Source organism: Malaclemys terrapin, chromosome 4, assembly GCF_027887155.1.
Source record: "Malaclemys terrapin pileata isolate rMalTer1 chromosome 4, rMalTer1.hap1, whole genome shotgun sequence".
NCBI lineage: Eukaryota > Metazoa > Chordata > Testudines > Emydidae > Malaclemys > Malaclemys terrapin.
In genome coordinates this window covers 54,040,012-54,066,989 of record NC_071508.1, presented here as the reverse complement: position 1 = coordinate 54,066,989, position 26,978 = coordinate 54,040,012, and the positions used below count along the sequence as shown (strand labels likewise).

The following is a 26,978-nucleotide window of genomic DNA, read 5'->3' as shown; positions in this document are numbered from 1 at the left end:
AGCTTGGTTGGCAACAAACTTACCAGTTTTTCACCTTGACTTTATTTGATATGTACAAGGTGTGCTGTAAAGATAATGCCCTAGAATTGCCAAATGAGCGACTTTAGTCATGGCAGTCCTAGCATGGGTAAATGTGATGATGTGCAATTGGGAAATGGGAGGAAATCCCAGGAGACAAATCTTTTGGCATTCCAGATATACCAAAAATTGTCTGTGTCCCACTAATAGAAACCAACAAAAGTTTTTAAAAAAGGCAAGACTGGGAAAAAATTCAATAAAACCTAGTATATGAGCAGAACTAATATTAGTTTCCTGATAGGTGTAGATAGGCAAATGGAGTAATGGATCAGCTCAGGCATTGCCTGGGGAAACAAAAAGAAAATCTTCACTATCCCTGTGCAAATTGAGGACACTAACAATAAGTGTCTTTAGAAAGTAAAAGCCGATTTTGGGGGAATCAATTAATACTTTTTTTTTAATGTAAATTCATATGGAATTAAAATTTGGGTAATCTGCAAACCACAACTCCTATGTCTCTAATGGGCAGTGTAATGATTGTTGATTTCAGTTTGTATTAGTCCTGCCTAGTCTCTTTTGGCGTTCCAGTTTCAGCTAATGGAAATCAAGCCCATTATGGAAAACGTAGGAAGCAAGTACATTAATAGTGGCATTGACATTAATTCAGATTGTAAACAATTCAGAACTGTTACCAGTACATGCTATATTGTGCCATCTTATTTGCTGCTTTCATAGGACTGTTCCTTTCAGAGCTTTTTAAAATACAGAACATTGATTGATCCACAGTTTGCTGCGTTGGTAAACAAAACTGTTTGCAAATTCTGTTTTGCTCCCCACATCAACCCTTTACACCTTTTTTATGTGTAGCTGCAAACACGTTTCAAGCCAGCAATGCCACCTACATTCATTGCAATGCAGTTCTGCGCTTTACTTTAAAAAAAGTTTAGCAAGGGGGAGATGTGGGGAAGACTGTAATGTCAGAGGTAGAAAGAAAAATGAGCTTATTTATACAGTAACACGTGTGTTAAATGCCTCCTTTCCTTGGCTATACACTCCCGCATTTTCTCTCTCACACACGTATATACACACACTCTCTTTAACTATGCTTTGTCAGAATTAATGAGAAAAGTTCCCTTGCCCTAGGGGTAATTAGTGTCCTTGGAGTTAAATAAGCTAATACTTAGACACCTCTGGCACAGGCAATTATGTTTGTGTATTGAATAATTGATTCAAAGAGGGGGGGAAGGGGCCGCTAATCAGATCTGAGCATAATGAATTGATTTAATTAACAGGGGAATCTGAGGGTCCCTGGGAAATGTGTGCATTTATTCAGCAGCAAGAGAGAGTGCAAAGCACATAAATTGAGAGAGGAGAGAGGCAGGCAGCAAGTGCTTTTGCGTTCAGTGATAGGTTCGCATTTTTCCTCCCCCCCACCTCCCTGCCTTTGAATGTAATTTTAGATTTAGAGTGAAATAAAGAGAAAAGCACTTTGGAAGCCCGGAAAGCTCTGCAGTAGCGACAGCAAAAGAGGGGGGTTGTGAGCTATCACATGCAATTACATTAAAACAAAATTTTTGACTGTGCTCGTTGGGAAGGCGCTGGAGAACCGGCCCTCGATTTTGCCTCCCTTACCTTTTTAAAATTATTATTTATTTCTCAACTGGCATTTGAGGGGGAGGAGGGGAGATTGCTTTTGCACTAGCAAAGCTCTTCAGTGCGGCTGCTGCATGTAATTCTAGCTCAGTGCAATCTAGGTTAAAAGTCGTGCAACTGTAGCCAGCTAGCTAGCTGGCTGGGGTGGGGGGGAGAAAAACAGGGAGGACGATCCGGGTGCGTTTTTCGCTCGGCAGCGCTTTGCAAACACTCTCCGGTCCTCCGTCCCTTTCCCCTCCCTGGAGCGAAGGAGCAGAGGCGGCGGCTGGAGGGAGAGAGGACGCCAGAGACGGAGCGGCGGACGCAGCTGCTGCCCGCGACCCCCGGGACAATGGTGCTGGACAAGGAGGACGGTAGGTAGGAAGCCGAGATCGTGCCAGAGCGCGCTCGCCCGGCTCCTGTCCTCTCCCTTGGCTGTGGCCGGATAGGCAGCGCGAGCTGCAGGAGGAGGGAGACAGCTGCTCTGTGTGTGTGTGTGTGGAGCAGGGGCATTTCTGCAAGTGCATGTCACTGTTGCTGTACAAATCGGAGCATGCTGGCTCGTGTGTGTGTGTGTGGAGGGGTGTCTAAGGCAGGGCTTGGATGATTGCCTCGCTAAACTCCATCGGATTTGTCGGATATTTACTTCCCCAGCTCTTCTTTAACGAGAACCGATTTCTTCCCCACTCACGTTATTTTTTGCTCTCATTAGCAAGCGGAATGTTCAGTTCACTAGATCTTTCTGGCCTGGATTAGGTTTCCTGCCTCTTTAAATCCATTAGTTTCAGTATTTTCTATTCTCCCAGCATGTCCACTGTCTGTTATCTCCTATTGTCGTGTTTACCCTCTTGCCTATTCCACCCTCACGCACCTCCCTCCCCTCCCCAGCTCCCTCCCCCTTTATGGCTCTAAACCTGCTATTAATGACTAAGAGCTCACAGCTTTGCTAAACTGCTTCACAAAGGGCGCCTTGGCTTATTGTGGGAAAGGATTTACTTTTTAAATGAGGCTGGGAAGAAAAGGGGGTGTGTGTATGTGGAAATGAGAGAGCTGACTGCATGCAAGTTTAGATCAACCATGTGCTTATTGTCAAGACTTGCTAGAAATTCATTTGGACTCACTTGGGAGCGGGGAGGGAGGCAGGGTTGGAGGCAGGATTTAAAGACTATGTAAGCTAATTTAAAGGGAAATTAATTCTGGCGTGTAAAGTATTAAGAAGTGCTGGAGAAAAGAAAGACTGGCGGTAACTCTCCAAAATAGCCTCCTGCATCCTGACGAAGCATAGACAGCGAGAAATAAGGTGCTGTTGGAAGTGGTTTTTGTAATTTGGGGCCCGGGCGAATGGAGAGGATAACTCGGACCTCTGTCATCCACTAGTCTGCAGTCTTAGCTGTCAAATTTGGCAGTCCAGGGTTATTTGCTGCAGAGTGCTGGGGTAATGGTTTTTGTTGAGCTGAAAGCAATCCTTACAGGCTTGATGTAACAACACACTTAAAAACTCTTGCTAGCTTTATCCTAACGAGGCATTTGAATCCCCCACCCCAATCTTTAAAACTTATTTACAAAGCACCAGTGATTACTGAAAGCATGATCACCTGCTGTTATGCATGGCGATTGCGTCTTCCCGTTTTCCCCATAAGAGTTCATCATATTCACTTTTTTTATTCTTTTAAAATCATTCTATTCTAGTGTCATTTTCTCCATAATTGAAAAGACTGTTTCATTGTCAGCATGATTGCCTGTCAGAAATGAACATATATATGCCTGGACACCACTGATTCTGGCAGTATTTTGCTGTCCTTTTTCTGTACAACTGTGTTTTCAAATAGTGGCCTCTGCCTTAGGGATGAGAACATGGGTGGCTACTGGGTCAAGGCAAAGGTAATCTCATACACTCTTCATTGGCATAGGCAACGCCTGGGGAAAGAAGTCCGTGCAGCTCAGAAAATGGTCCTTTCCTCCAAATCCTTATTGGGGAAAATTGCGGTAACACAACACTGATATTTTTAATTGATCTCCTTCATCTGCTGATACCACTTTCCCACCCTTTCATCTCCCGCCAAGCTATGCCAGTCATATTATGTACAGGAATAGGAGCGTTACAGAGGTAACTGTCTTTTGAGGACACAGATGAGGGAATATGCTGTCGGTCATCATGATCAAAGTCCTGTTGCCATTTCAGAACTGCATGACATCTTGGTGCATATAACTGTGTCACTGGCCATGAGGTCAGGTGGCATTAGCTTGTCACCATCATGCCAGCTTCAGTTACATTGCAAACTGAAAAGCCTCACATTGGTAATGTTGCAGTGAATGCTATATGTTATGTGCCTGTATAAATTACCATAAAACTGCTCTCCCTGGTGGATGGGGGGTTTAATTTGGAAAGGTGACTACCAGAATAAAAGAGACAGCGGGAAGTGTCCTTTCCCTCTCAATCTTGGAGTATCTGCCCCTGCAAGGTGAGAGCCTGCTTGACACATACCTTAATGGAATCATTTGGGGAATGAGGGAAAATCCTATGCCTGCTTGTGTGCTCCACCTGTGTGGGAGGGGGTCGAATCTCTAACAGCTAGAAGGTTAAATGCACACTGGGGCTCAGAGGGGTGTGTGGGGAGGGAGCTGAATGCCAAATTCATCTGCGGACTTAGAGGCCTTTATAGTATTCTAGTTTGTCAGAGTCCTCTGAAGTAAACTGATGCAGTGTTAGTAATGGGGTGTATAAAAGTCAAAAGTGTCTGTGTGTGTGTGTGGGGGGGGGTGGCGGGGGGTGGCAGGGGGAGTAAAGGGGAGAGAACTTGATCTAAATGTTAAGTAAAAGGTATGAAATGTTCAGAAAAAAGAAAAATAAACCTCTCACATCTATTGTTCCACACACCATGATACATGGGGCTAAGTAAGAAAGTCAGTACAGTTAAGCAAGATTAATTCTTTTCTGGTAGTGCTCATGTGCGATAGGGTTTGTATTTCCATCTGATTTCATATTTGTGGGTAAGCTACAATGGGCGATCCCTGAAACTTAAATTGTTACAGTGCAAATTTTGTTTGACTAGAAGGAAAAAGGTTGCCTTTTTACTTTCAGCATGAAAGTCCTCCAGTAATAATAATAAACTAGGCAACGTCTTAATCTCCCTTAACTTTTTGCCAAAGGGTGCCTGCCGACCCGTATCTGTTTAAATCTGATTGACGGGTTAACAGCAGGATGCTGCCTCTGCTGCAGAAGTAAGAGAAGCAGGTGAGCTGTGAGGAAAGACTGAGATCTAAAGAGGGTTTGCTAATGGGGGTATTTGGGTTCTTTCAAGTATTGCAGATGGACTCGTTAAACATAAGGAGCTCAGGGCTGGAATGATGGTGGTGTAAGGAAGTGAAACTAGAACCATTGATTATCCAGACAGTTCTCAACAGCCCTCATTCCAGGAGCTCTCGTGAATGACGATATAAAAGGAAATAATAGGGATGGTGGTGAAGGTAAGGAGGAAATTAGAATGAGATGTACTTAAAAAGAAGAATAGTGAGAAACCCCTGATGTGGAGATCAGAGTAACAAACTGTAGTAATGTCTGGGAATCTTCAAAACTGTTGATAGTGTAGTTATGCTAGCGGAGAAATTATGCCTGTTAAAAGTCAGAGGAATTAGGGACAGAAGGCGAGATTAAGAGAGGAAACTATTTTATGAAGAGGTTATTTTATGCTTTCCTTTCTCTTTCTGCCTGACTTGGATGGAGCTCCAGTTGCCTGATCAGGTGTGAATGTTAAAAAGGATGCTGGATCTGCACAGGTTATAAATGGACTAAAATGGAGGCTATCACTAGCTATACCAATTGCTTGTCTTAAAAGACCTTGTTAGTGAAAATGGGTCTGTTCTATTAATGCAAGCAGGTCTCCTTCTGGGGGCAGGTCTGTTTTTGTTTTTGTTTTGTTTTTAGGATTTTTAGAAGGTTAAAAAACAAAGTTGCAGATCAGATACCCAATTGACTTTTTTTTCTTTTTTTGCAGGGTCATTTTTAATCTTAAAAAGCTAGCTCTTCTGCATAAGAAGGCACTGTGATAGTTTAATGAATGCTGCATGCATCCATGAGGGAAACCAGGAATTGTTTAAGTCCCTCATTCCTCCAGCAGTCTTGGGGCATTGCAGAGAGCTCACATCCTCTTAAAAAAACAACCAGGAGTCTGGTGGCACCTTAAAGACTAAAAGATTTATTTGGGCATAAGCTTTCGTGAGTAAAAACCTCACTTCTTCGGATGCATAGAGTGAAAGTTACAGATGCAGGCATTATATACAGACACATGGAGAGCAGACACATTGCTCTCCATGTGTCTGTATATAATGCCTGCATCTGTAACTTTCACTCTATGCATCCGAAGAAGTGAGGTTTTTACTCACGAAAGCTTATGCCCAAATAAATCTGTTAGTCTGTATCTACAAAAACAACAAGGAGTCTGGTGGCACCTTAAAGACTAACACGGCTACCCCCTGATACTTCACATCCTCTTAGGTAGAAGTTGTAATGTGCTCCTTGTTTTTGCATCCCTGAGAGCTAGTTGTCCAGCCGTATTGTTGTTTTGGAGGAGATTGCTCTCCCAGCCTCAGGGTACGGGGTTGCAATGAAGGCTTCAGGGGAGTATGCAAGCCTTAGGGTGACACCGTCACCGTCACACAGGGTCTAATAATCAGTTTGCTGCCTAGTAAGTGGAAAGCTGCCTTGACGCAAACACTTCTTGGTGTCTATATGGGCAGCAGAAAAACAATGCTACATTCCTAAGGGCTCTGCAAATATCATTGTGGGTAAAGGGGGAGAGTACAAAAAAATTGTCAGGTTCCTGACTTGAGGTATTGCGGCACTGTCAAGTTATGTCTGTAAGGTACTATCGGTTCATGTGTCTGAAGTGATACAATATAACCCGACTGATAGAACACAATATAATATTAGAAAATATTTTAAAACGGAAACGTATGCAAGTGTTTTCCCCAAATGAATCTTCAGAGCTGAAGTTAAAGAACATCGCTCTGAGCCAAAATCTGTAGAGACTTGCCCCCATGCAATTCTGGTGTGTTTGCCACCGCCGAATTTGGCCCTGTAGGTCTCTTTCGTTTTGACTTGCACAAACAAACCAGCCCAGTGTCCAGTACGATAATTACATAGCTCAGGATTATTATAGATATTCCTCAAATATATAATTACTGCTAATGCTTTGACAGTGGAGAGCAGAACTTCTGCTAAAAAGAACCCATCAGTAAGCGGATCTCAAATATCATGACCAGTTCAAATGATTGGTTTAATTCTAGCTGATTCTGTTTAAGTGCTAGTAAAGTGTTTTAAGGGATACAGGAGATATATATATATATATATATATATAATTTTTTTTTTACTGGTGTCTGAAATGAGCAAGTGTGTGAGGAATGTTTAATATAAGAATTATTAGTTTGCAAAAGGGAATCCAAGTTATTGGGTATGTAGAAGTAATGCAGGAATGAAATGGATACTGGTACAGCACTCTACATGTTAATGCATAATATTTTTGACAGCTACATAATCAATCTGTAGGTATATTTACCAAAAAAAGGTCAACAGTAATACGCAGCCGCTATTTAATGTAGACAAGAAGCTTAAACGTCATGTAATTTCCAAAGTTGCTACTTTAAATATACTCTTTACAAAGATGAAAAAAGTATTGCCCCAAAGTAGAAGCTGTGGGGTAGAAAAAGAGTGTCAGAAGTAAGGTGTTGTGATCCAAAAAACGTTGGAATATGTTTTCTAATAAAGGTTAGCAATACATTAGAGGAAATATTACAGTATTTACCTATGCTAGATTAGAAATTCCTAATTTTCTATTAGTTAAAATTTTTGAACAAACACAAGCAGGCATTAGTTACCACAACTTTGGCCTGCAGTCCCCTTCCTTTTTATTTTACAGTAGCTAAAATAAATGATCACTTAGCTGTTGCACTCTTACCCTAAAGTACAATTTCAATCCTTGCAAACTATATTAGAAGGAGAAGAATAGAAGTTTTAAGTACTGGATGAAAATGATTCTATGCAAAATGATATATTTAACATCAAATATGTTCAAGGACTGTTAGGATTAAGTATTCAAAATGAAGGGGGAAGGAAAAAGCCATTTGAGCTGAGGATAAGGAATCTAATTAAAAATAGGTATTAAGGATATATAACTTGAGCCTGCTATCATGCTTTAGAAGAGTACTGTTGTATCAGTTGTAAAGGGGAGGGAGAAATATCATTAAAATGAGAATAAAATGTTTTCTGGGATTAAAAAAAAAAAACCCCACGCTTGAAATTGTAGATTGCGCTTTGCATTGAAGGACCTCATCCTGTAATCTTGATTGACACGATTGAAGACAATGGGCTACTTGTGAGAGTAAGGCCTACTCGTTTGAGGAAAGATGGAAGATTGCCCTCCCCCAAGTGTGTCGGTTTATATTCCAGTATTAGTAGAATTAACTGCAACAACGATGTCTCTGAGCAAGTAGAGCAAATGGGCAAGGATTAATATTGCACTCAATTTGTAGAAATTGTTGTACTATCTGAAACGCTGCATGAAGTACTGAAATTCACAAAGTGTATTTTAGAAATTTCTTAAGTGTGCATGGAAAAACAAGGTCAAAATGAGCTTTGAGAAGTGTTACATCAAGTTCTAAACCATGACACATCTGTGAAATAGAGTTAATAATGGAAGAAGGCAGTGTGACAGGGCTATGGTCTTAGAATCTATGCAGGGAATTTTAAGTTTTAGTAGGGAAAGGGAGGGTCCCAAACTCATTAGAAGCTACAGGACAGTTTCAAATGACACTTCAAGTTTTCAATGAGCAAAGCAAGGAAGGGGGGAATGCTTTGGAGACAGCTAGAGAGTGGTGAAAGTAAAACACAGTTGTATAAGATGCAGTACATAAAGATAAATATTGAAAGAGTATGTTGTGTATGAAAATTGACCCGTGATAATGAACAGCATTAAAAAGAGGCAAAGTTAGTAATGTTTGAAACACTAAAGATACTCAGTAGCTATTAAAACTAAATTTACAGATACTGTACTGCAGATGGTGCTGCTGAGCTAGAAAGGCTTAAATTCACCATTAAATCCTGACAGAAGAATAAGAGGGGGTCCCTGGGAAATACGTGCATTTATTCAGGAGCAAGTGGGCAAAGCGCACAAATTGAGAGACAGAGGCAGCAGTAGCCGGGCTTAGATATATTCCCCTCTCTCTGAATATAATTTGAGATTTAGATTCATCTTAAATCCAAGGGAAAACACTTTGTAGGGGTTGAAAGCTGTGTAGTTGCAACAGCCGGGGTTATGAGCTATCAAATGCAATTACATTAAAACAGATTATACTGTGCAAATTGAGCCATTTAGAAGGTGAGAACCAAAGAAACAGCTCTGATCCCCCCCTTTTTTCTAAATTGCAGTTTTAGTTCCTTGCAATTCTGAGGTACAAAAGTAGGTGAGACTGCTTTTGTATCTGCAAAGTGCTTCATTTCTGAATGTAATTCTAACTGAGTGCAATCTAGGTTAAAAGCTGGACAACTGGGTAATTAGAGCTCACTGGCTGCTAAAGGACGATCAGCTGTGCTGTGGCTCATCTGTGCTCCCAGAGACTAGTTCTCTTCTTCCCTGAGTGAAGGCTGCTGGAGACAGAGCATCTGTACCCGGACTCCTCTTGATCCCTGAGATGATGGTGCTGGACAAGGAGGACGGTAGGTGGGCTGAAATTCCTTAAGCTTGTACACAGTGTATGCCTTATGGAGTTACATGTAAGTAAATGGCTCTGACACACATGTACAATGTGCATGTTTGGGTGTTCTGCCTTCACCCTTTGATATTTTTCCCTGTGCCAGTAACAGGGGAAATTCGCTCTTTATCTTAGTTTTCCCCTGGCTTTGCTGAAAAGTCAGCTAGCCCAGAAGGGTTTACTCCAGGCTCTGTTTGCTGGAGGACATGTGGTATAAACAGTTTATTTTTTTTTATTCATTTGGATTTTTCTTCCCAGCAAATGACAATATGACTCTATTTTGCCCATCTTAGCCTGTTTATTTTAGTAGCCTTTATTTTTGCATCTAATTTTGAGGCTTCCTTTCCCACATCTTTTTTAATTTACATGTTTAATATATATATATTACTGCTCTTCTTCATAGCTATAAACCTAATGACAATAAGCTAACAGGCCTGCTAAAATGCTCTGGCAAAGAATCATTGGTTTATTGTGAGAATTTACTCTCTCTAAATGGGAGAGGTAGTGCTACTGTAGGAAGGTAACTTAATGAATGAAGCTGAAGGAGAGAGTGACTGTGTTTAAGTTTGGGTGCTGGCATGTGCTTCCATTATTTTTAAAGCTAGCTGTCCTTACGAAGGAAGGAGCAGTGCAATAATTTAGGGACGAGTCAAGATTACGCTGAGGCACTGTTATATAGTATTAGTGAACCTGTGTCTTCCTCATGTGACTGCCATTTGCCTTTGGGCAAGCAACTTAACTGCTCTGTCACTGGTAGTTTCTAGGATGAATATGGTAAGTTTGACCACAAGTTTTCTGATGAGAAAACAAACATTGCTTTGTGACCTGAGTGACAAACACAGCATTTTGGGGGCGCTACCATAATGTTAATGGCAAAGCTAAATATTGGGGATTGCCATTTCCTTTTAAAAAGGCGATTCTGACCTTTAGATAGGTGTGAGCGCTCGTTATTTTATATTCATTTTCTAAATAGATAACTTAATTGTGTTGTGTCCGCCAATACATGCCGCTGGATAATATGGATTCTGGTAGCTTTTAGCATATCTGTGCATGCGAAAAGGTCTGTAACAGCTGAAAAGTTAGATGTGGGTGTCATTTGGAGGCAGAATGGAGGGACTGAATTTCCATGGGTTTACAGACTGGAGAAAATTTGGAAGGATGTTTAATATGCCTGGAACCCTATGAATTTAAACATGTTGACACCCAGTAATAGCAATATTGCTATGTTAGATGTGTCTCAGTTCTTGACAAAAAGAGGAATTGTTTTCCCCTGTCAAAATTGATGCTAATCACATAACACTAATAGTACTTAAAACTAAGTAATTCAAATATCAGGTTGAAAGGGGAGGATTTCCTCCTATGCTGCTGTTCTAGTATTAAAATGGATTTTGTGTAATGGGAAATATTTGGAATAGGAAGAGCCTGAGTATTAAAAAGTAACCCACATCTGGTGGTTTCTAACCAGTAGGTTTCATAATTGCTACATTGAGGTTTTCCAACATTAAAATAACCATAAGAATTCTGCTCAAATATTATATCAGACCTGTAGCTTTACTTATAGTGGACTTTTTTCAGGTATCTGCAGGACCATCATCAGTAGATATAATGTATTTTACGTGATCAGCGAACTCCAACTTATTTGCAAGTTCAGAGAACCGTAGTCTGGTTTTATGGAGTGGAACACAAGTACTTTGCCTAACCTTGGATTGACCTGCAGGTTGTGGTGAATAAAATTTGGATGGATTTTTTTCCCCACCAAGACTTTTCCTCTTTATTTAAAAAAAAATTACAAAAATCTTATTGCCATTCTCCTCAGTTCTACGAAATTCATAAAGTCTTAACTCTGAATTGACAATCATGGTGTCTTATTTACAAATTTCATGTCTGGAAGGCATAACCAGTCTTACCAATACGGTAGCAGTCAGTTGGGCTCCCTGAAATTTCCAAATAACCTGACCTAGAAGATAGAAATTTTGCTTTCTATTGAGTTGTCTGATTGGTTTCCTTGTCGACATATTAGAGCTTAGAAAATGAAGTAGATAAGAAGCATCTGTTACAAATCTTCTCCAGCAACTTTGCAGATGACTGTACGGTGGCTAAAAAGTATTAAGTGGTTGCATATTGCTTATGCTGGAAAAACAAATGAAGGTCTCTGGATTTCAAAGGCTTTGAGGCAGTTCAGCTCTCAAAGGTGTTCTGTTGCCTTTTTTGGCTGTGTAAGTTGAATCTAGTGAGTTTATTTTATTAGAAGCATAAGGCTTCGCTGTAATCTTCCTCTGAACAAGACATATTTGGCTGGCTGACCTTATTTCCTATTGGGCCACAAGTTGTGTACTGCTTTTTTTTTAAACAAAAACAATTTCTCCCACATTTTAAAATCCTCCTTTGCAGTTCATGCTTGCACTCAGAATTATAATCTGTGATGATGGAACAATATGCACAGAGCCGAACAGCCAAAATTAAATTCTTTTGTTTGAGGAAGTGCTGTTACCTGCGTAAAAGCAAAAATGCATCATGTAGAGATCACATTTTCAAGTGTAATGCGCGAATAACACTCCAAGCAAAACAAAATTCAGTCTTTGTAATAGCAATTAGGAAAATACTGCTGCTTATTCCAGCAGTAATATTTGTTAACAATGAAGCGCAGCCTAGTAAGTAGTATGTATGGCATGAAACACACTAACAGAAATCATAATTCTTTCATTACAAAAAATGCAACATTTTTCACTTGTGCTGTTAACTACTCAGTGTCTTAGACCCAGCTTATTGAAGAGCTTGTTACTGCACTCTTCACATGTACAAAGGCACTGATCAGAATGTGTTTATACCCCAAAGCTGGTACTGCCAACAGGGCATACAAACATGGATCTTGTGTGTTAAAAATAGAACTTGAATCAATTAAATGTGGCAAAAGAATAGGCAATGTGAATACCAGGTGGGAGAGTTCCAGCAAATGTGATGGGCATCTTGGATGAAGACTTGATATTTAGAGGGTGACCCCAAAATATGGGTACCAAGGACGGACGTGGGTGTGAGTTTGCGAAAAGAAGCCGCGCATCAGTATGAAGTATTTAGGGCAATGAATATCGGAGAATCTGAAACAAGATCAGTGGTAAACAATGGAGACGTCTGAAAAAGGAGGTAATATTGCGGCACCAGAAAAAAAACAAGCGGTTTGGAAGATGGTTGGAATAATTTAACTTGGAGAGAACCAGTGTGCGCTCCAGGGCTGCGGTCTTCTATTCAGTTAATCCATGCATTTCTGAAAGGTTGTTTAGCAAATGGATTTGTATTAACTGATTTGATGTGAGTTGAAACAGCAGGTAATAATCAAACACTTGCATGCATCGGTCTGTGGGGGAAGGAATAATACGGGGAGAATTAACCTTAAAATACAGGACTCCATGAAATAGGGCCACAAAACAGCATTTCTCTCATCTATATTTAATAGCAGGAGGTTCTCACTTATCCACTTAAAAGTATCACTTACGCAACATGGTAAATGAAGGCAAAGCCACTTGGAGAAAAAGAAAGAAGGACCAGATCTAGATAAAGATGGATTAAATACCATAGATGTTGATCGCTAGGTGGTTATAAAGTGTGAATAAAAGCAATGGGTCCAAACAGAATCCTGTGTCATGGTAAGTCAGGAGAACAAAGATATTTTTTCTCTTCTTCCAACCACAAACCCAGTGACAAGAATGATCAGTGAGATAGGACTTCAGCCATGAGATCGGGGTCCAGGCATTCGTCTTATAAATGAACATGTTAGATGCCACTGACAAATCCAGCAAGATGAAGATATGACATTTTACTCAATGTATAGAACCATTTACATTCAAGATCATTATAGACCTCTAATAAGGTAGTTATTGAATGAACACAACCTAAACATGAACTAGTGCTACCTTTGGAAGAAAGAATATCCAGTGGCTAGGTTTGTCAGAGATATGTGAGATTTTTATTTTTAAACATTTTTTTTAGTTTTAAATTTTCACAGTTCTACAAAATTATGGGGGGTGTCAGACAGAGTTAGACAGCAATTACTGAATGGCAGCAGACATTGATTTCAAAAAGTTAGAATTTTATAAACATTCAAACACATTGTCAACAGCACATGTCAAAACATACAAATATCTTGAAATCATACTGAGTTCTCAAGCAACGTTTTTCTTACTTTGCCTATCTGTCAACTTAGGTTATTATCAATAGAAATATTTTTCATTGGTTTTTGTGTTTGTATGGTGAAATCAACATTTACCAATAAAAATATAATCTTTCCAAGACCACCTATATGTTGCTGACATTAAAAATAGGGTGACCAGATGTCCCGATTTTATAGGGACAGTCCCGATTTTTGGATCTTTTTCTTATACAGGTTCCTATTACCCCCCATCCCCATCTCGATTTTTCACGCTTGCTGTCTGGTCACCCTACATTAAAAAAGGCAATGGCAAATTGATCAGACACGTGCTGAAGAGCCAAGCGAGGAGTGATGGGGAAAATAGATGATACCTGGCGAGGACAGAGAGTCACTTTCTTCTAACACTGAATATGGAACTTTATTAGAAATCAGGAAAGCTGTTTTATTCTGAAAGCTGTTTCTTTCTTCCTCTGCTTTTGCTGAGAACCTTCTCCAAGACTGTCCCTGTCTGGCTTCCTGTTTCTGTTCTAAAGAAACACTGCACGTCCTCCTAGAAGTCACCTTATTCAAAGAATGAAAAACTTCTGTTGCTGAGAACTGGTTATATAACCCAACCAATTAAGGAAATGTATATAGTTAGGGGCCAATCATGCAACCTGCTGCATAAGAGTAATTGCTGTGGATTCTGTTTTGGAGTCACAAAAGGGAAATGTTTGAGATTGTACCTGGTACAGGAAGTGTGAAATTGGTGGTACAGCTAAAAGTGCAATGGCAGGATGAACAAAAATGAGAGGTGATAGCTTAAAAACATGTATGAAGAGGGAAGTGGAGGGCAGAAAAGCAAGGTTCTAGGTAAAAATAGAATAGGATTTGAGATGGATAAATCATCAGATTAGGTAAACACCCTAAAGCAGCGATTCTCAACCAGGGATCTGGGGCCCCTTGGGGGGGCTGCGAGCAGGTTTCAGGGGAACCGCCAAAATAAACCAGAGAGCAGAGCCAGTGTTAGACTCACTGGGGCCCAGGGCAGGAAGCTGGAGCCCGAGCCCCCTGCTGCCTGGGGCTGAAGCCGAAGCCTGAGCAACTTAACTTGGCAGGGCCCCCTGTGGCATGGTGCCCTGGGTACATGCCCTGCTTGCTCCCCCTAACGCTGGCCCTGGCTTTTAATCTACTGGATATGCAGAAAAAAACGTTGTTGTGGCACAGGTGGGCTATGGAGGTTTTATAGCATGCTGAGGGGTGGGGGCTCAGAAAAAAACTGAGAACCCCTGCCCTAAAGCTTAGCTGCTTCAAATCTTGTGGGATTGCACATATAGGAGAACAGTCATTCTTGGGGCGCTTGGCTGAAAAGATGACTCTAAAATATTATCCTTCAATACTGCAGAAAGGGTCAGGCTGAACATTTAGATGAGTTCTTAGTTGAATGAAATTGGTTTTGCCCATCCCGAAAGGAAATGGAGAAGTTAACATTTCTAATAGCAGTGAGTTGTATTTTCTGGATATATATACTCCTGTGTAGTACAGTCAAGGTCATTTTGTAGTCTGCAGGGATACAGTATTGAGGCTGGACTCCTCTTCCAGGCGTCAATGTTTTTAAGTTCCGAGGTGCTGCCGATACGTTGCAGTTGTCTTCTGGGCATATTATGTGATTTAAACAATTAGGAAACACTTTCAACTTTGGGGGTGGGTTTGGGAGGGAGGGATAAAAGAAGAGACTGAATCATGGAAATTATTTAGGTTTTATTTTGGATTTAAATGCAATAAGAAGACTGCTCAACAGTTAGTAAGATGAAAATCTGTTGCACTGCCTGTGGGTTGGTGTTCCATTTTCATGTGGTATTTGTGAAAGCTGTGTATTTTATCTGTTTGATGTAGCATCTCTTAAGAGCATCATCAAAGTATAGAATCTTCCAAAAAAAAAAAGTCCTTGTACAAGCAGTGCATTATTAATAAAGTAATCCATTAGATCTGGTGATAAAGGGTCACGGCACAGTCTGAAATATCTGTTTTTAAATGGTTAAGAAGTTATCATGGTTGGAGGATTAATTGATTCCACTTGAGAGGCTTTTTTTAGGTTTTTAGAGTTCACCTTTAGAAACACATTTCACTATTTGTAAATGTCTGTTTCCTATTCAAAGTTTTTTGTTTAACCTAGGTCAAATAATGAAGCTTATAACAACATTAGGCTTTCATCAAAAGTAACTGAACAGCTACGAAAGGAAAATATGCTGGCAGCACTAGTGTTAAGTGCATCTTTAAACCATTTTATCTTAGGTTAAGAATATGAAAGTTCATGGCAAATAAAATATTTGAAATCCATCCAAATCATAGTAATGGTATCAAAAAACATTAAGCGTGGTATTCTAAGAATAGAAAATACATTGCAGATATTGCTAACTGCTGAACTCTAAAACTCTAATGGGGCTATGTGTTTTTAAAATTATGCTGAATTGTCATCGTTTAGTGTATTGTGAAGTTTTAAACAGTATAAAAATCACTGCCCCCAACTCCAGTAATGTGGGTGAACTGTCCACAGGGAATGACTTTTTCAGTGATTGTAGCACCTATTCACCAATAATTTGGGGGGCGGCTGGAAGGACTTGTCTATTTTTTTGTTATCTTGTTTACTATTAGATTAGCATATTTCAGCTATAGATGGTTTGTGAACAATCCACTGCAGCTGTTTTGATAGTTCTCCAATTTGTGGGTTATTTTCCTGTTCCCTGACAGGATGACCCCCCCCAAGCCAATAGAGTTTTCAAGACTGTTTGTTGACTACTGCTTCACAAATAGATGGTACGCTCTTTGGGGTAGAGATGGTCTTTTTGTTCTGTTTGTACAGCATCTAGCACAATGAAGTTCTGGGCCATGACCAGGGCTCCAATACACTACGATAATACAATTAATAATAATAATAAATATATTTACACAGGTAGACACACAAATTCCTTCTGCTATAAATGTTCTTGCAAAAAAAAATCATAGTGGGCATCAGAGAGGATCACAGTAGTGGTGAATGAATTTACAATTTTTGTTTAAATGACCATTTGTGTATTTTCTACTGCAGTGTTCAAAATTCTACACTCACTGATCAAATTCCCAGTATGTGTTTACAAAACTAGGGGAATACTTGGTTGATGCAACTACTGGTTTTAACAGTTCTGCTCTTTCTAAAAAAAAAAAAAAAAAAAAAAAACATTTAGGGTTATTCATGAGTTAAGAGAACTTGAACCAAAACTAAACCATAAAAAAAACCCCTCACTAATATAAACATATATTTGGGTCAAGGCCAGAGATGCTCCTTGGTGGTTCATTATGGATATGAGATAGAAATGTATTCCAGAGGACTGTATTTCTAATAAATAAAAAAGCATAATGAGACTGTAACTGGGAAGGAAGACAAAAGCAGCCATGCTTTAAATTGTTAATGATGGTGCCAGTGGCTGCAGCTTTACCACAGCTGTTTAAATTGATCTGCTAGTGAAAATGTTTTGTTTTGGCACTTTCCCTTCATGTGCAACCCTTTCAAAGGGACCCCTGGAAGCTTTTCAAAGGGGAATTGTGATCTCTTCCTAAATGGGGTTTAGAGCACCAGAGTTCCAATATTTTGGATTATTTAAACATACAAGTGTGTGTTCTCTTTTTGTAATACTTTTGACAGGTACACAGTTGTTTTCCCTTCATTCCTCTTCTCCCCCCACCCCATTTACAAATTATTAATGCCTTATTCTAAAGGAAGAACAGGAGTACTTGTGGCACCTTAGAGACTACACGGCTGCTACTCTGAAACCTGTCATTATTCTAAAGGGTATTTCTTTGGCTTCAGCATCACCCTGCTATCTAGTCTCTCCTTTTTCTGACACTGTCATGCGTAATAAGAAAAGCAAAATAGTACTGCTTAAACTTGAGACATAAAGGACTACCAGTAATTTCTGTCAAGTGCCTCGTTAGAGATTGTACTGTAAAATGTGTGCCTTTATATTATTTTATTATGTATTTTTTGCCAAGACCCCCTTGTGCTAGGTGGTGCACCAACAGAGAACAAAAAGAGATGTTTGGGGTTTACCAGTTTATTTCTAGATTTGGGGCTACCTTTTAGCTGATTAATCCACTTCAGCACCTTTTCATATTTAGACCATGCATTCGCATTCAGAAGTAACAAGTACAGTCTCCAGATGATAAAATCCCGCTAACAAGTTGAGACGAATGTGTTGCTTTTATTTATTTTATTTTTACCAATGTGTTGTCTGAAGCAAATCGTGTGTGTTCAAGTAGTTTCGAAAAGGTAGCCCACTCAGGACTGTTTTATCCACTGCCTGCAAAGTTACAGTCCCCACCTCAAGGAACTTGCACTCTGTGCACCAAACTATTTGGAAACGTATAGAAAGACTGCTGTGTGGGCCCATGATGGCACTGTAGATATTGAAGACACTTACTAGATGTCTCCGTAGATAGGCTGGGTCTGGTGTGCTTTAGGTGATCTTGGCAACTCAGTTTCTGTATCATGTTTATACCTGAGGATATTTAACATTGTTCAGAATCCATTATATATTCATATTTATTCTCCTTTGTGGAAAATGATTTCTGTAAGTACCCTGCTATGGATATGAAAGGCTGTACTAGGCATCATCTCAAACCCTTTGACCTGTCTGCATAGACTGGAGCTCTGTTTTTGAAAGGACTCCTTTATATCTGTTTTTACTCCATGCCCTTCCATTCATTTGCCTATACAAAGCAATAAAGGGTAAAACTAAAGTAACATAAATTGGTCTGTCTTCCTGAATCCATGTCTCACTAATGTACCCAGATTAACTCAACTGTAAATTGTCTCCTTTGGATGTCGTGTCTTGCTAAAAGTTTCCTATATGATTCATGATTTGGATTGCTTTTAACAGCTATTGGCTAAGCAATATGGTAAATGTACAAGGTGATGCAATTGGCATTAGTGAGAGGATGCACAGGAGCATGTAATGCAGTCAATACTACATTAACTACTGATGCCCAATTACAGAAACTGGAAGAGTGGCTTTTAGGAGCATTAGGACTTGCAGAAGAGCTGAGATCACCTGCCGCTCCTTGCCTAAAAGCTTCACCCTTTATGCGCTGGGATCAAAGCAAACATTCAGTTGCTGCTTTATCATGTATAGTAACGAAGGTGGGTTTTTTTCAAAGAAGTGTCACACTGATGCTTTTAACACATGTAAATTCAAATTTCCATATTTCAAGATTCTCTTTCCATCTCCTGAGGCAAGACTTTATTTGAATAAAAACTCTCTAACCACCTCTGTACTTACTGGTTCTGTTTTTCTACATCCTACTACTTTAGCCATTTTCGTTTAAAGAAACACTTTAAGTGCAGTTTAGAGTGTCCTATTTCAGTGAGTCAGACAGAACACGACTCTATTTTTCCCCCCCAGTCTCCTGTCCTTTCTCTAATCTGTACATGATTGAGACCTCAGCTGGCTTACACTCTCGAAAAATGTTCTAAAATACAGCCAGACACTCTATAAAACAGGATATTTGAGTGTGACCTCTTAGCAGTCCATGTTCAAATTAAGCATATATTGTTTCCACCACTGCTTTTGAAACCCAATTGCAATAGTTTGATTATAGGGTCACATAATGCTTTAAATGCAGCGTGCGCTTCTCCTATACTAAGTTTTTAGTATTGCTGCAGTTTCTATTTTAAAATGAGCAATCTTACTGCTGTATCACAGTATTAGCAAGCCACAGAGTTCTTCTTAACTTTGAGACAGGATTGTGGGAGGGAAAGCTGTAAGGACACTTAAATATTTTAATATAAAAGAAAGCTACTAGGTGGCTTAACACTTTTTTCATTGATTCTCATCTTCCAGTTAGGATACTTCGCATATCCCTAGTGCTTTTCTTCCTCAAAACACTTTAAGAATATTAAATAATTCCTCCCAACATGCTATGTGTTAGACCCTTTTACAGTTGTAAAACCAGGGCATACCGAGGTTTGGTGACTTGCCGAAGCCCCGAGAGGGGGAGTTGGTTTTACAAATGCTACTAGAGTGCCTGTGCTAATTTGTTCCTAACTTGGTTGGCCTGATCTCTCCTTGCACAGCCCTTGTCTCCCATACTCAGTTGAGTGAGGGCTGCTCAGACAGTATCTCCAGCCTTGGTTGGGGAGAGTAGAGGCTGTTGACCTGATACTCTTGTGAGCAAAAATGGTTGAGCTGAACAGAGGTGGGAAGTGGGAGCAGTGCTGGCTGCACCCTCCCACTCACTGGCTCGATTCACTGGGGGGGGGGGAGGGAGGCACCACTCCAGGAAAGAGTGGAAGAACCTTGCTAGCCCAGGCAGGAGAGGAATAACTATTGTCACAACAATCGTGGGCATCTGGTGAGGGCCATGCAGCTTCATGCTGACTGCCCCTTTCTCTGGGCTGACTGCAGAGTAGCATCTGAACCCTGTGTGCTTAAGCAGGTGCTCCTCAGTTTGCTTTCTGTGGCCTAATGGGATATGTCAACACTGTATTCTAAATGTGAGCTTACAGTTGCTGGACCTAGGTCTCACTGCCATAGTAACGAGGCCATACTGCACTATGCAGACCTTTTGACTTGGCTTTGCAGCCTGAGTTGTGTCCACACTGCAAAATGACAGTGCTGGGCCCTGAATTGCAGAGGAACTCTGGCTCTGACCCACTCCCTAGCAGGGTCCTAGGACCCGGTCCTATCGGCTTGCTGACCTGAGTCAGGCTGATTTGTGTATAGACGGAAGGGGAGGTTGGGCTCAAACCTGAGTCAGTGCCTCAGCTTAATGTGCAGTGTAGACATACCTATAGAAGTTAGATCCAACTGATGATGAAAGCACTCCTTTCAGCAAAGAGAAAAAAATCTCTGCCAGCACATTGTTCTCTGGCACAGTTGGGGTGCAACGCTCTAACATGTTGATTCTTGCTTTTGCAGACAGAAAAACTGTTATGACCATCTTAGAAAGCCATGTGGAATCCTAAGGCAGCTCCCCCAACACCATTTTGTTTGTAGATGGAGCCTGAAACTTCTTGAGCATTAGTGCCTTAGTTATCAAAGTAAAACTATTACAAGGTCACAACCAACATAGCCCCTGCCTTGTTTAATGCCTCTGCATATTCAGCTAGCTGGAAGAGTTTGTTCTGCTGTAAGAGCAAGGGGAAAAAGCATTGCTGTTTTTAAGAGGATTGTCGCTTTCAGTTCCTGATCGATGCTCTTTTGAACAGCTGAGGGGGAGGGAGCAGAAGGTAACCTGCTGGCTTGCCACCTTTTAAGTACATTAGTACAAGGAGTACAAGCATTGGAGACGTGAAGGAACGTAACTGAGCTTTGCATTTAGCCTGGCCTCAATGTGTAGTACAGACTAGTATCCTACCCTTGATGCATTTTCCTGTATTGGTACAAACTGTGGTTTAAGTCTCTATGTATCCAGTAGGGCAAGTCAAAACATCCTTGAGTGACTTTTTCTTGAGTTGGTGTTTTCTCTTATTTGTTTTTCATAAGAGAACAGATGTGTAACCTTCCCTATACAAAATTAAAATAAATAGTGGTGGTATTGTCCTTGAGATTACTAGAACACTTAGGGTATGTTGCTGTACTCCTCAGAGCTTTGGAGTCCTGGGAATCAAAGGGCTGGAATTTACAGAGGTTAAGTTAAACAAGCACTAACTTCCTTTTTTTATTTTGTTCCCTTATCTCTCTCTCATTCGGATTAAGCGAAAATGTAACAACCGCCTTTAAAAATTGGTAAAAACGATTCATTGGCTAGCCTGTTCAGTTTTTTAAACTTGCACTGTTTAAGTGGGCTGCTCAGTGAAACTTGTACATTCATGAAATAGCTGATTGAAAAGCAATATTTCAGATAAATACAAGCCAGCGATCTATCAGCAGTTGTAATAAAAGCTGGGCTTCAGGCTGTGATTTTATTTTGAAATAATAAGAATTGCTTTATTCTTTTTACTTGAGTTACCATGGTAATTCTGTCGTGTAGCAGTGTTATATTGATTTAGAAAGTGGACAGTAATATTTCTTTTGTGTTATTCTGTTTCTAGGGGTTGATTTCTAATTTCCACTTGGAGATTACTTTTCTTAAGTCCCTTCCCCTTTTTTTTTTCTCTAGCAGTGTAATTTTCCTCTCACACATTGCTATTTTCTGAGCTTATTGGTTTGCTCTTATTTTAAATTAAACTTGCTGGTTTCAAATATTGAAATGACATCTTTGTCTGTGTCTGTACTTTGGTTTAGCAAAATATTACAGTCTGCTGTTTTATGCTTAATAATTTAAGGGAGGCTTTATGTCTGCCATCAATGGTTGTTGGTAACTAATGCCTAAACCAACACAAAGCTTAAACCTCTGACATTTTAATATTGTATAATGGTGCTTCCACCTTGCATATGATTTTTTTTTAAAAGAAAAATCTGCAGTGTACATCTGAGTATTCTTACCAATTAAATTCTAAGGAGATTTGTATACACTTACAACTGGAACTAGCTGTGGTTACATTGGGGTTCCATAGTAGCTAAGACACCCATCTGCTTTGTGTTTTGAAAACTCATTTATCATTTCTCAACCATCCCCCTTTAATCAAATACCTAAACGCTTTTTGAAAGCTAAACTTTATTTTTAATAGTAGTCTGCAATTATGTATAATATAGTAAATGGCAAGCTCTGAAAAATCACTAATAGAGACAGGTGCAGCCCTATAAGTATATGTTAATAGTAAATATTGTATCTATCAAGAGCTGAGTATGAGTGTTTCTTCTTTAAGAGATGACCTCTTAAAGCTGAGCTGCTTCTCCTTTTGGAGTTTCAGGTTGTCATCTCTTGCACGAGGAGTAGACCCTCAGCTTGGGAATGAGGGGGATGAGGAAATGAACATCTACTATCTCATTTTAAGATACATGTGTTTAAAACTTAAGTCTAGCTGTGTAGTCTGTTTTACTGTTGAACTTATTAACCGTTTCACTCTGTGCTTAAAAAGCAGTTTTCCCACCCCCACTACTGAAAGGTAAAGTTTTTCCTTATGCCTGAAAAGTTTCCATTAAAGGGTTTTGAGGGGCAAATAACTGGGCAGACCAGGACATAATTTGCTTTGTGGCTCTTAATTTTCATCCTTCTCACAAGACTGAGAAACAGTCCTAAGAGTGCTGACTGGTCTAGCTGTTCTAATGGGGGAATTTATGCCACAACGTATGAGGCTCTGTCAGTGTTTCCATATAAAACTCCTCCCTTCATGAAAATTCACTTTGGGTAGAAAGTCTGCACATAAGCTCCTTGCTTGAGGATACCTTTTTCTTTCATATTTAATTTTGATAATCCCTCCATTTGAGCTCTCTGAAAAATAAAAAGGGAGGCGGGACAGGAGAAAAAAGAACTTCTTGATGGTCTTTCTAAATGACATTTACTAAAATTACTTGGCAACTGAATTACACTACAGTAGTATTGCAAACTATTTTTGTAGGCCTGAACTCCTATTTATTTTAGTCCAAGTGTTACAATGCATAAGCAGCAGTCTTTCCACAGAAAACTTCACAGCCTTTTTGCATGCAACTTGCTGTGCAAGTGTTGCCTGCAGTGGTCTCTTTAGGGTCAGTGATCCACAACCTCTAAAACCTTCAAGTAGGTCTTGACCCTTGAGGTTATAATGGCCCTTGGAGCCATTATGAACCATCCAGTGATGTCTGTTACACATTAGTCTATAATAGCTCCAGACAAAATAACAGATTTTTTTTTAAGTTTGTAATTCTAGCTCTCCACAGCAGATTGCAATGGCTTTGAATGCTAAAATGAATTTTTAAAGTAATGCAGCAAGTGACTGTTAGGCTAAGATTTGGGATTCAACTCGCTAACATTCTTCTTCTTTCCTTCCCTGCTTTGTCCCCTGTCCCTTAACATTTTTTCTTCTGTTTCTCCCCTCCCCTCCCCCAAGGCCAGTTCATAATGCATCTGTTAACAGAATTGGTCTACTCTGCCCTCTCCTGCTGAATTTGCAGTGATGTGATAAAATGGTATCTGACATCACAGGTCGCTACAAGGAGTAAGGTTCTCTTGATCTTTAAGTATCCCATGTGCTTTTCACAAATGTGCTTGAACTGATTTTAGGCACCATTTTTAACATGCACACAATTTTGCATGACACATTATTACATGTTAGAGTGAGCCATCCAGGAGAAGGGTCTAGATGACATCAAAGGCATTTTCCAATGTACATTTCTATAAGCCTGATCTATTTTAGGGGATATAATCCTGCCTGCAAATATCTGAGTCAAGGTTTGAGGTTGCCATCACCTGCTTTAAAATGTAATTTCCTTCCACAGTTCATTCCATTATGACTGTATGATGCATCTTCAGGGATTGAGTAATTGGCTAGCTCAGAAGTAATTTTTGTTTCCACTAGAGAGATGTTTACAAACTGATGTTGTAGTATCGCTTTAAGACCCACTGAGAATCTGATTAAAGGCCTGAGGATCTTCCGCAAAGATTGCATGCTCCCGGTTGACATGAAAGGGTCAGCACGCTGTCAGTTTCAGCTATTAAGAATTAAGTTAACACTGATTCAAATGCTACTGTGTATGTACAGCGTTCATTGGACTGCTGTCGGATGGCAGTAAGTAACTTTATACCATAGCGTGTCTGAACTCCATTTAGTTACATTGTAAAGCCGAATGAATATGGTCACTTATGACCGGTATCAGAGGTATGCATTAAATAGTTCAGGTAGGGTGGAAGAGAAACATAATCAATATGACCTCATATACACATAGACTGCAGAAAACGTTACCATTGATTGGTGCAGCTTCTCTTCAGCAGGTGTGGGTCAAAAGTTTACCTAACATGGGTGGTTTTTACTTGTAGGTTTGAATATGAGTGATATTGTATTGCTGGTTTCCTGGTGCTGATAGTACTAAAACACTAGCTCCATGGAAGAATTAGTTCAGGTGAAGTGGGTACTACCCAAAATAACCATTGTCCTTTTAGGGGATGATGAGGGTAAAAGCCCTAAACTTTTAGCCTAGGCAAACCTGCTGCCTTGAATATTACTCAAACTTCAAACTCCAGTAGTCATCCACTTACAATTAGCACATGAGTTACGGTAGATTATGATGTTGTTATCCTGCCTGAGGCTTTGGGGCTTGCTGTGCCATGTTTCCATTTACTGGTGTTTAAATAACCTTAAAACAAGCACTGCCATATGGAGCACTCTGGTCTCCTGACTGCATTCACACTTCCATTGTGGTCAGCAGCGCTGCTGTCGGACCTGAAGAATTCTCATGCTGCCAGTGCTTGCATCAAAGCTTCAGCTACATGGCAGGAAAAGTTGAAGTTCCACAAGAACCTCGTGGAAAGAAAAAAATTGGCTGAGCTAAGATTAAATATGCTCCTGAGGGAACACTTCTTCCTATATTTCCTTTTACATTCCTGCTGAGCCCAGAGTCTTGTGCTTTAACTGTTTGAAGAAAGCAGGAAAAATGCACTAGCACCAAAATACTGGTGGTGACTCTGAGGGTCTTGCTACTAGGCCAGTTCAGCTTTATTGTAAGTGTGGTTGCACCAAGGGTAAATCTGGACCAGAATTTCAAAGCAAAGCTGAGATTTCAAATTCTTTTTTTACGCCTAGATCTTACAGGGGTCTTTAACAGTGTATTGCCATAACACCTAGGCACGATCTGCCTTGGGGGTTTACAGGTGTCTGTCCTCTTGGTATCCAAGTGCTGCCCAACAGAGAGCAGTGGACGAAGCAGTCTCTGCGTGTTTTATGCATTTAAGTTAACTTAGCGTTTGGGTTCCCTCCTCCACCTCAACAGGAAGATCCCCAAAGGGAATGAGGGGAGGAGAGGAAGGAAAAAATTTTGGGCTGAGACCCTAGGCCAGACTAAAGCCTGAGGCAGTTTTTTTTTTTTTTTTTTTTTTTATGACCATTATAACAACCCCTGCTTTGGAGTAGGAGGTGTTGGAAATGCTGACAAACTCAGAATTAGAGCAACCAGAGAGGCAATGCTATAACATACTACACAGCTTAAATTGTGCCCAGTATGATTTCTGTGTTCCCTTTGAACAGCGTTACCGTGCAGCACGCAAAAGATTCTTGTGCCAAGGCAATGGCAATGCACGTGGGTCCACCACATCCAGAGCTACAAACCATGTGTGGCCACGCTAAGGAGCATAACTGGCTCATGCAGCATTCTGAGCAACTTCGAGAGCACAAAACTGTGTGTGGAATTAGGCAGAGAGGAGAGAATGGCGAATGAGTCTAAAAATCTACTGATGGCAATGAATGCTGAGTCAGACTGAGCAGTTCATTCTGAAGTTCACTTCCCCTCTACCTGCGGAGCTTGAAAAATATAGTTTACACTTACTAGTCCTCAGAGTAGTAGTTCTCTCCCTCCCCCCCCCCCCCAGGAAGAAAAATACCTGTCTTGCCATGCTCATAGGAATTTAAAGGAATAAAACAATTTTATGTTTTTATTGTAACATGCTGACAATCCATTTTCTATGTAATAAATAGAACCCCAATTCTGCCCCTTGTGCCTGACATGTGGTCTGTTTTTATCTAGTGATACAATGTAAAATAAACTGCAATGTCATGAACAGTTTACACCAACTCTGATGTCACTCTTGTCTTAGTCTCACTTTCAATTTTGTGCTTCCTTTCATCCTCTCTCTTGCTTGGAATTCCCTGCCCCCATGCCAGATTTCCAAGCCAGCTCCATAGGCTCATTCAGGTCCCTAGCAATGACTTCGTTGTTTGCTCATGAGGAACAAGCTCAACATTTTGACTTAAATAATAATAATTATTAATAATAAAAACTTAAAGTAAATCTGTCTTCAAGGTTTCTCAGTGCATCCTGTGTGTTGGTCCCCTTCTCCTCCATTCTCTCTCTCTCTAGCTCTCTCTCTCCCCCTTCCCCCCCCCCCCCCCCCCCAAGATTGGAAACTCCAGGCAAGGCCTTCCTCAGTGTGAGTCATTTACAGGTGCCTAATAAATGAAAATGCACAGTTCTCAGACTTTGCTTGTTTTAAGTTTCTATCAGATCTTCAGAAGCTGGCTTGCTTAATAGATAATGTTGCTCTGATATTTGTTCTTATATTAGTTCACAGCTAGAGTGGCTTAGAATAACATTTAATTTTTTCCATTTAAATGTACGTGTTCGTACACTTAAAATGTAATCTAACTTTTGTTCAAACTGGGCTTGTTTTATAGATCTCATTGTGACTTAAACAAACCAAGACAGTACGTAAACTTACTGTATGGGTTTGTATTGGAACTGATAAACTTAGATACCATAGTAAGTCATAAGCACAAAGGGGAGAGTTAAGGTTGAGTTAACTTTGCATTTTGTGACTTTGAGCAGTCTTGATAGTGTCTGTACTCATTTCACCCTCTCAATGCTCAATTCACTGTTTTTTGTTCTGTATTTTGAGGAGCATTCTTCCCTGTGTA

General features: G+C 40.1%; 1 protein-coding gene across 4 annotated transcripts in view; it reads left to right on the top strand.

Annotated features, from left to right (window-relative positions):
* The first annotated feature begins 1,921 nt into the window (after positions 1–1,921).
* LMO1 (LIM domain only 1) overlaps positions 1,922–26,978 on the top strand; it is a 75,807-nt gene continuing 50,750 nt past the window's right edge. For 2 of the 4 annotated variants that reach the window (XM_054028413.1, XM_054028415.1), the window contains exon 1: positions 8,827–9,361. In XM_054028413.1, coding sequence (XP_053884388.1) covers positions 9,337–9,361 — 25 coding nt within the window. In that variant the 5' untranslated portion in view covers positions 8,827–9,336. Of the gene's footprint in view, positions 2,025–8,826; positions 9,362–10,146; positions 10,171–26,978 lie in introns of those variants that run through there. The other 2 variants (XM_054028414.1, XM_054028411.1) reach the window with 2 other exon arrangements.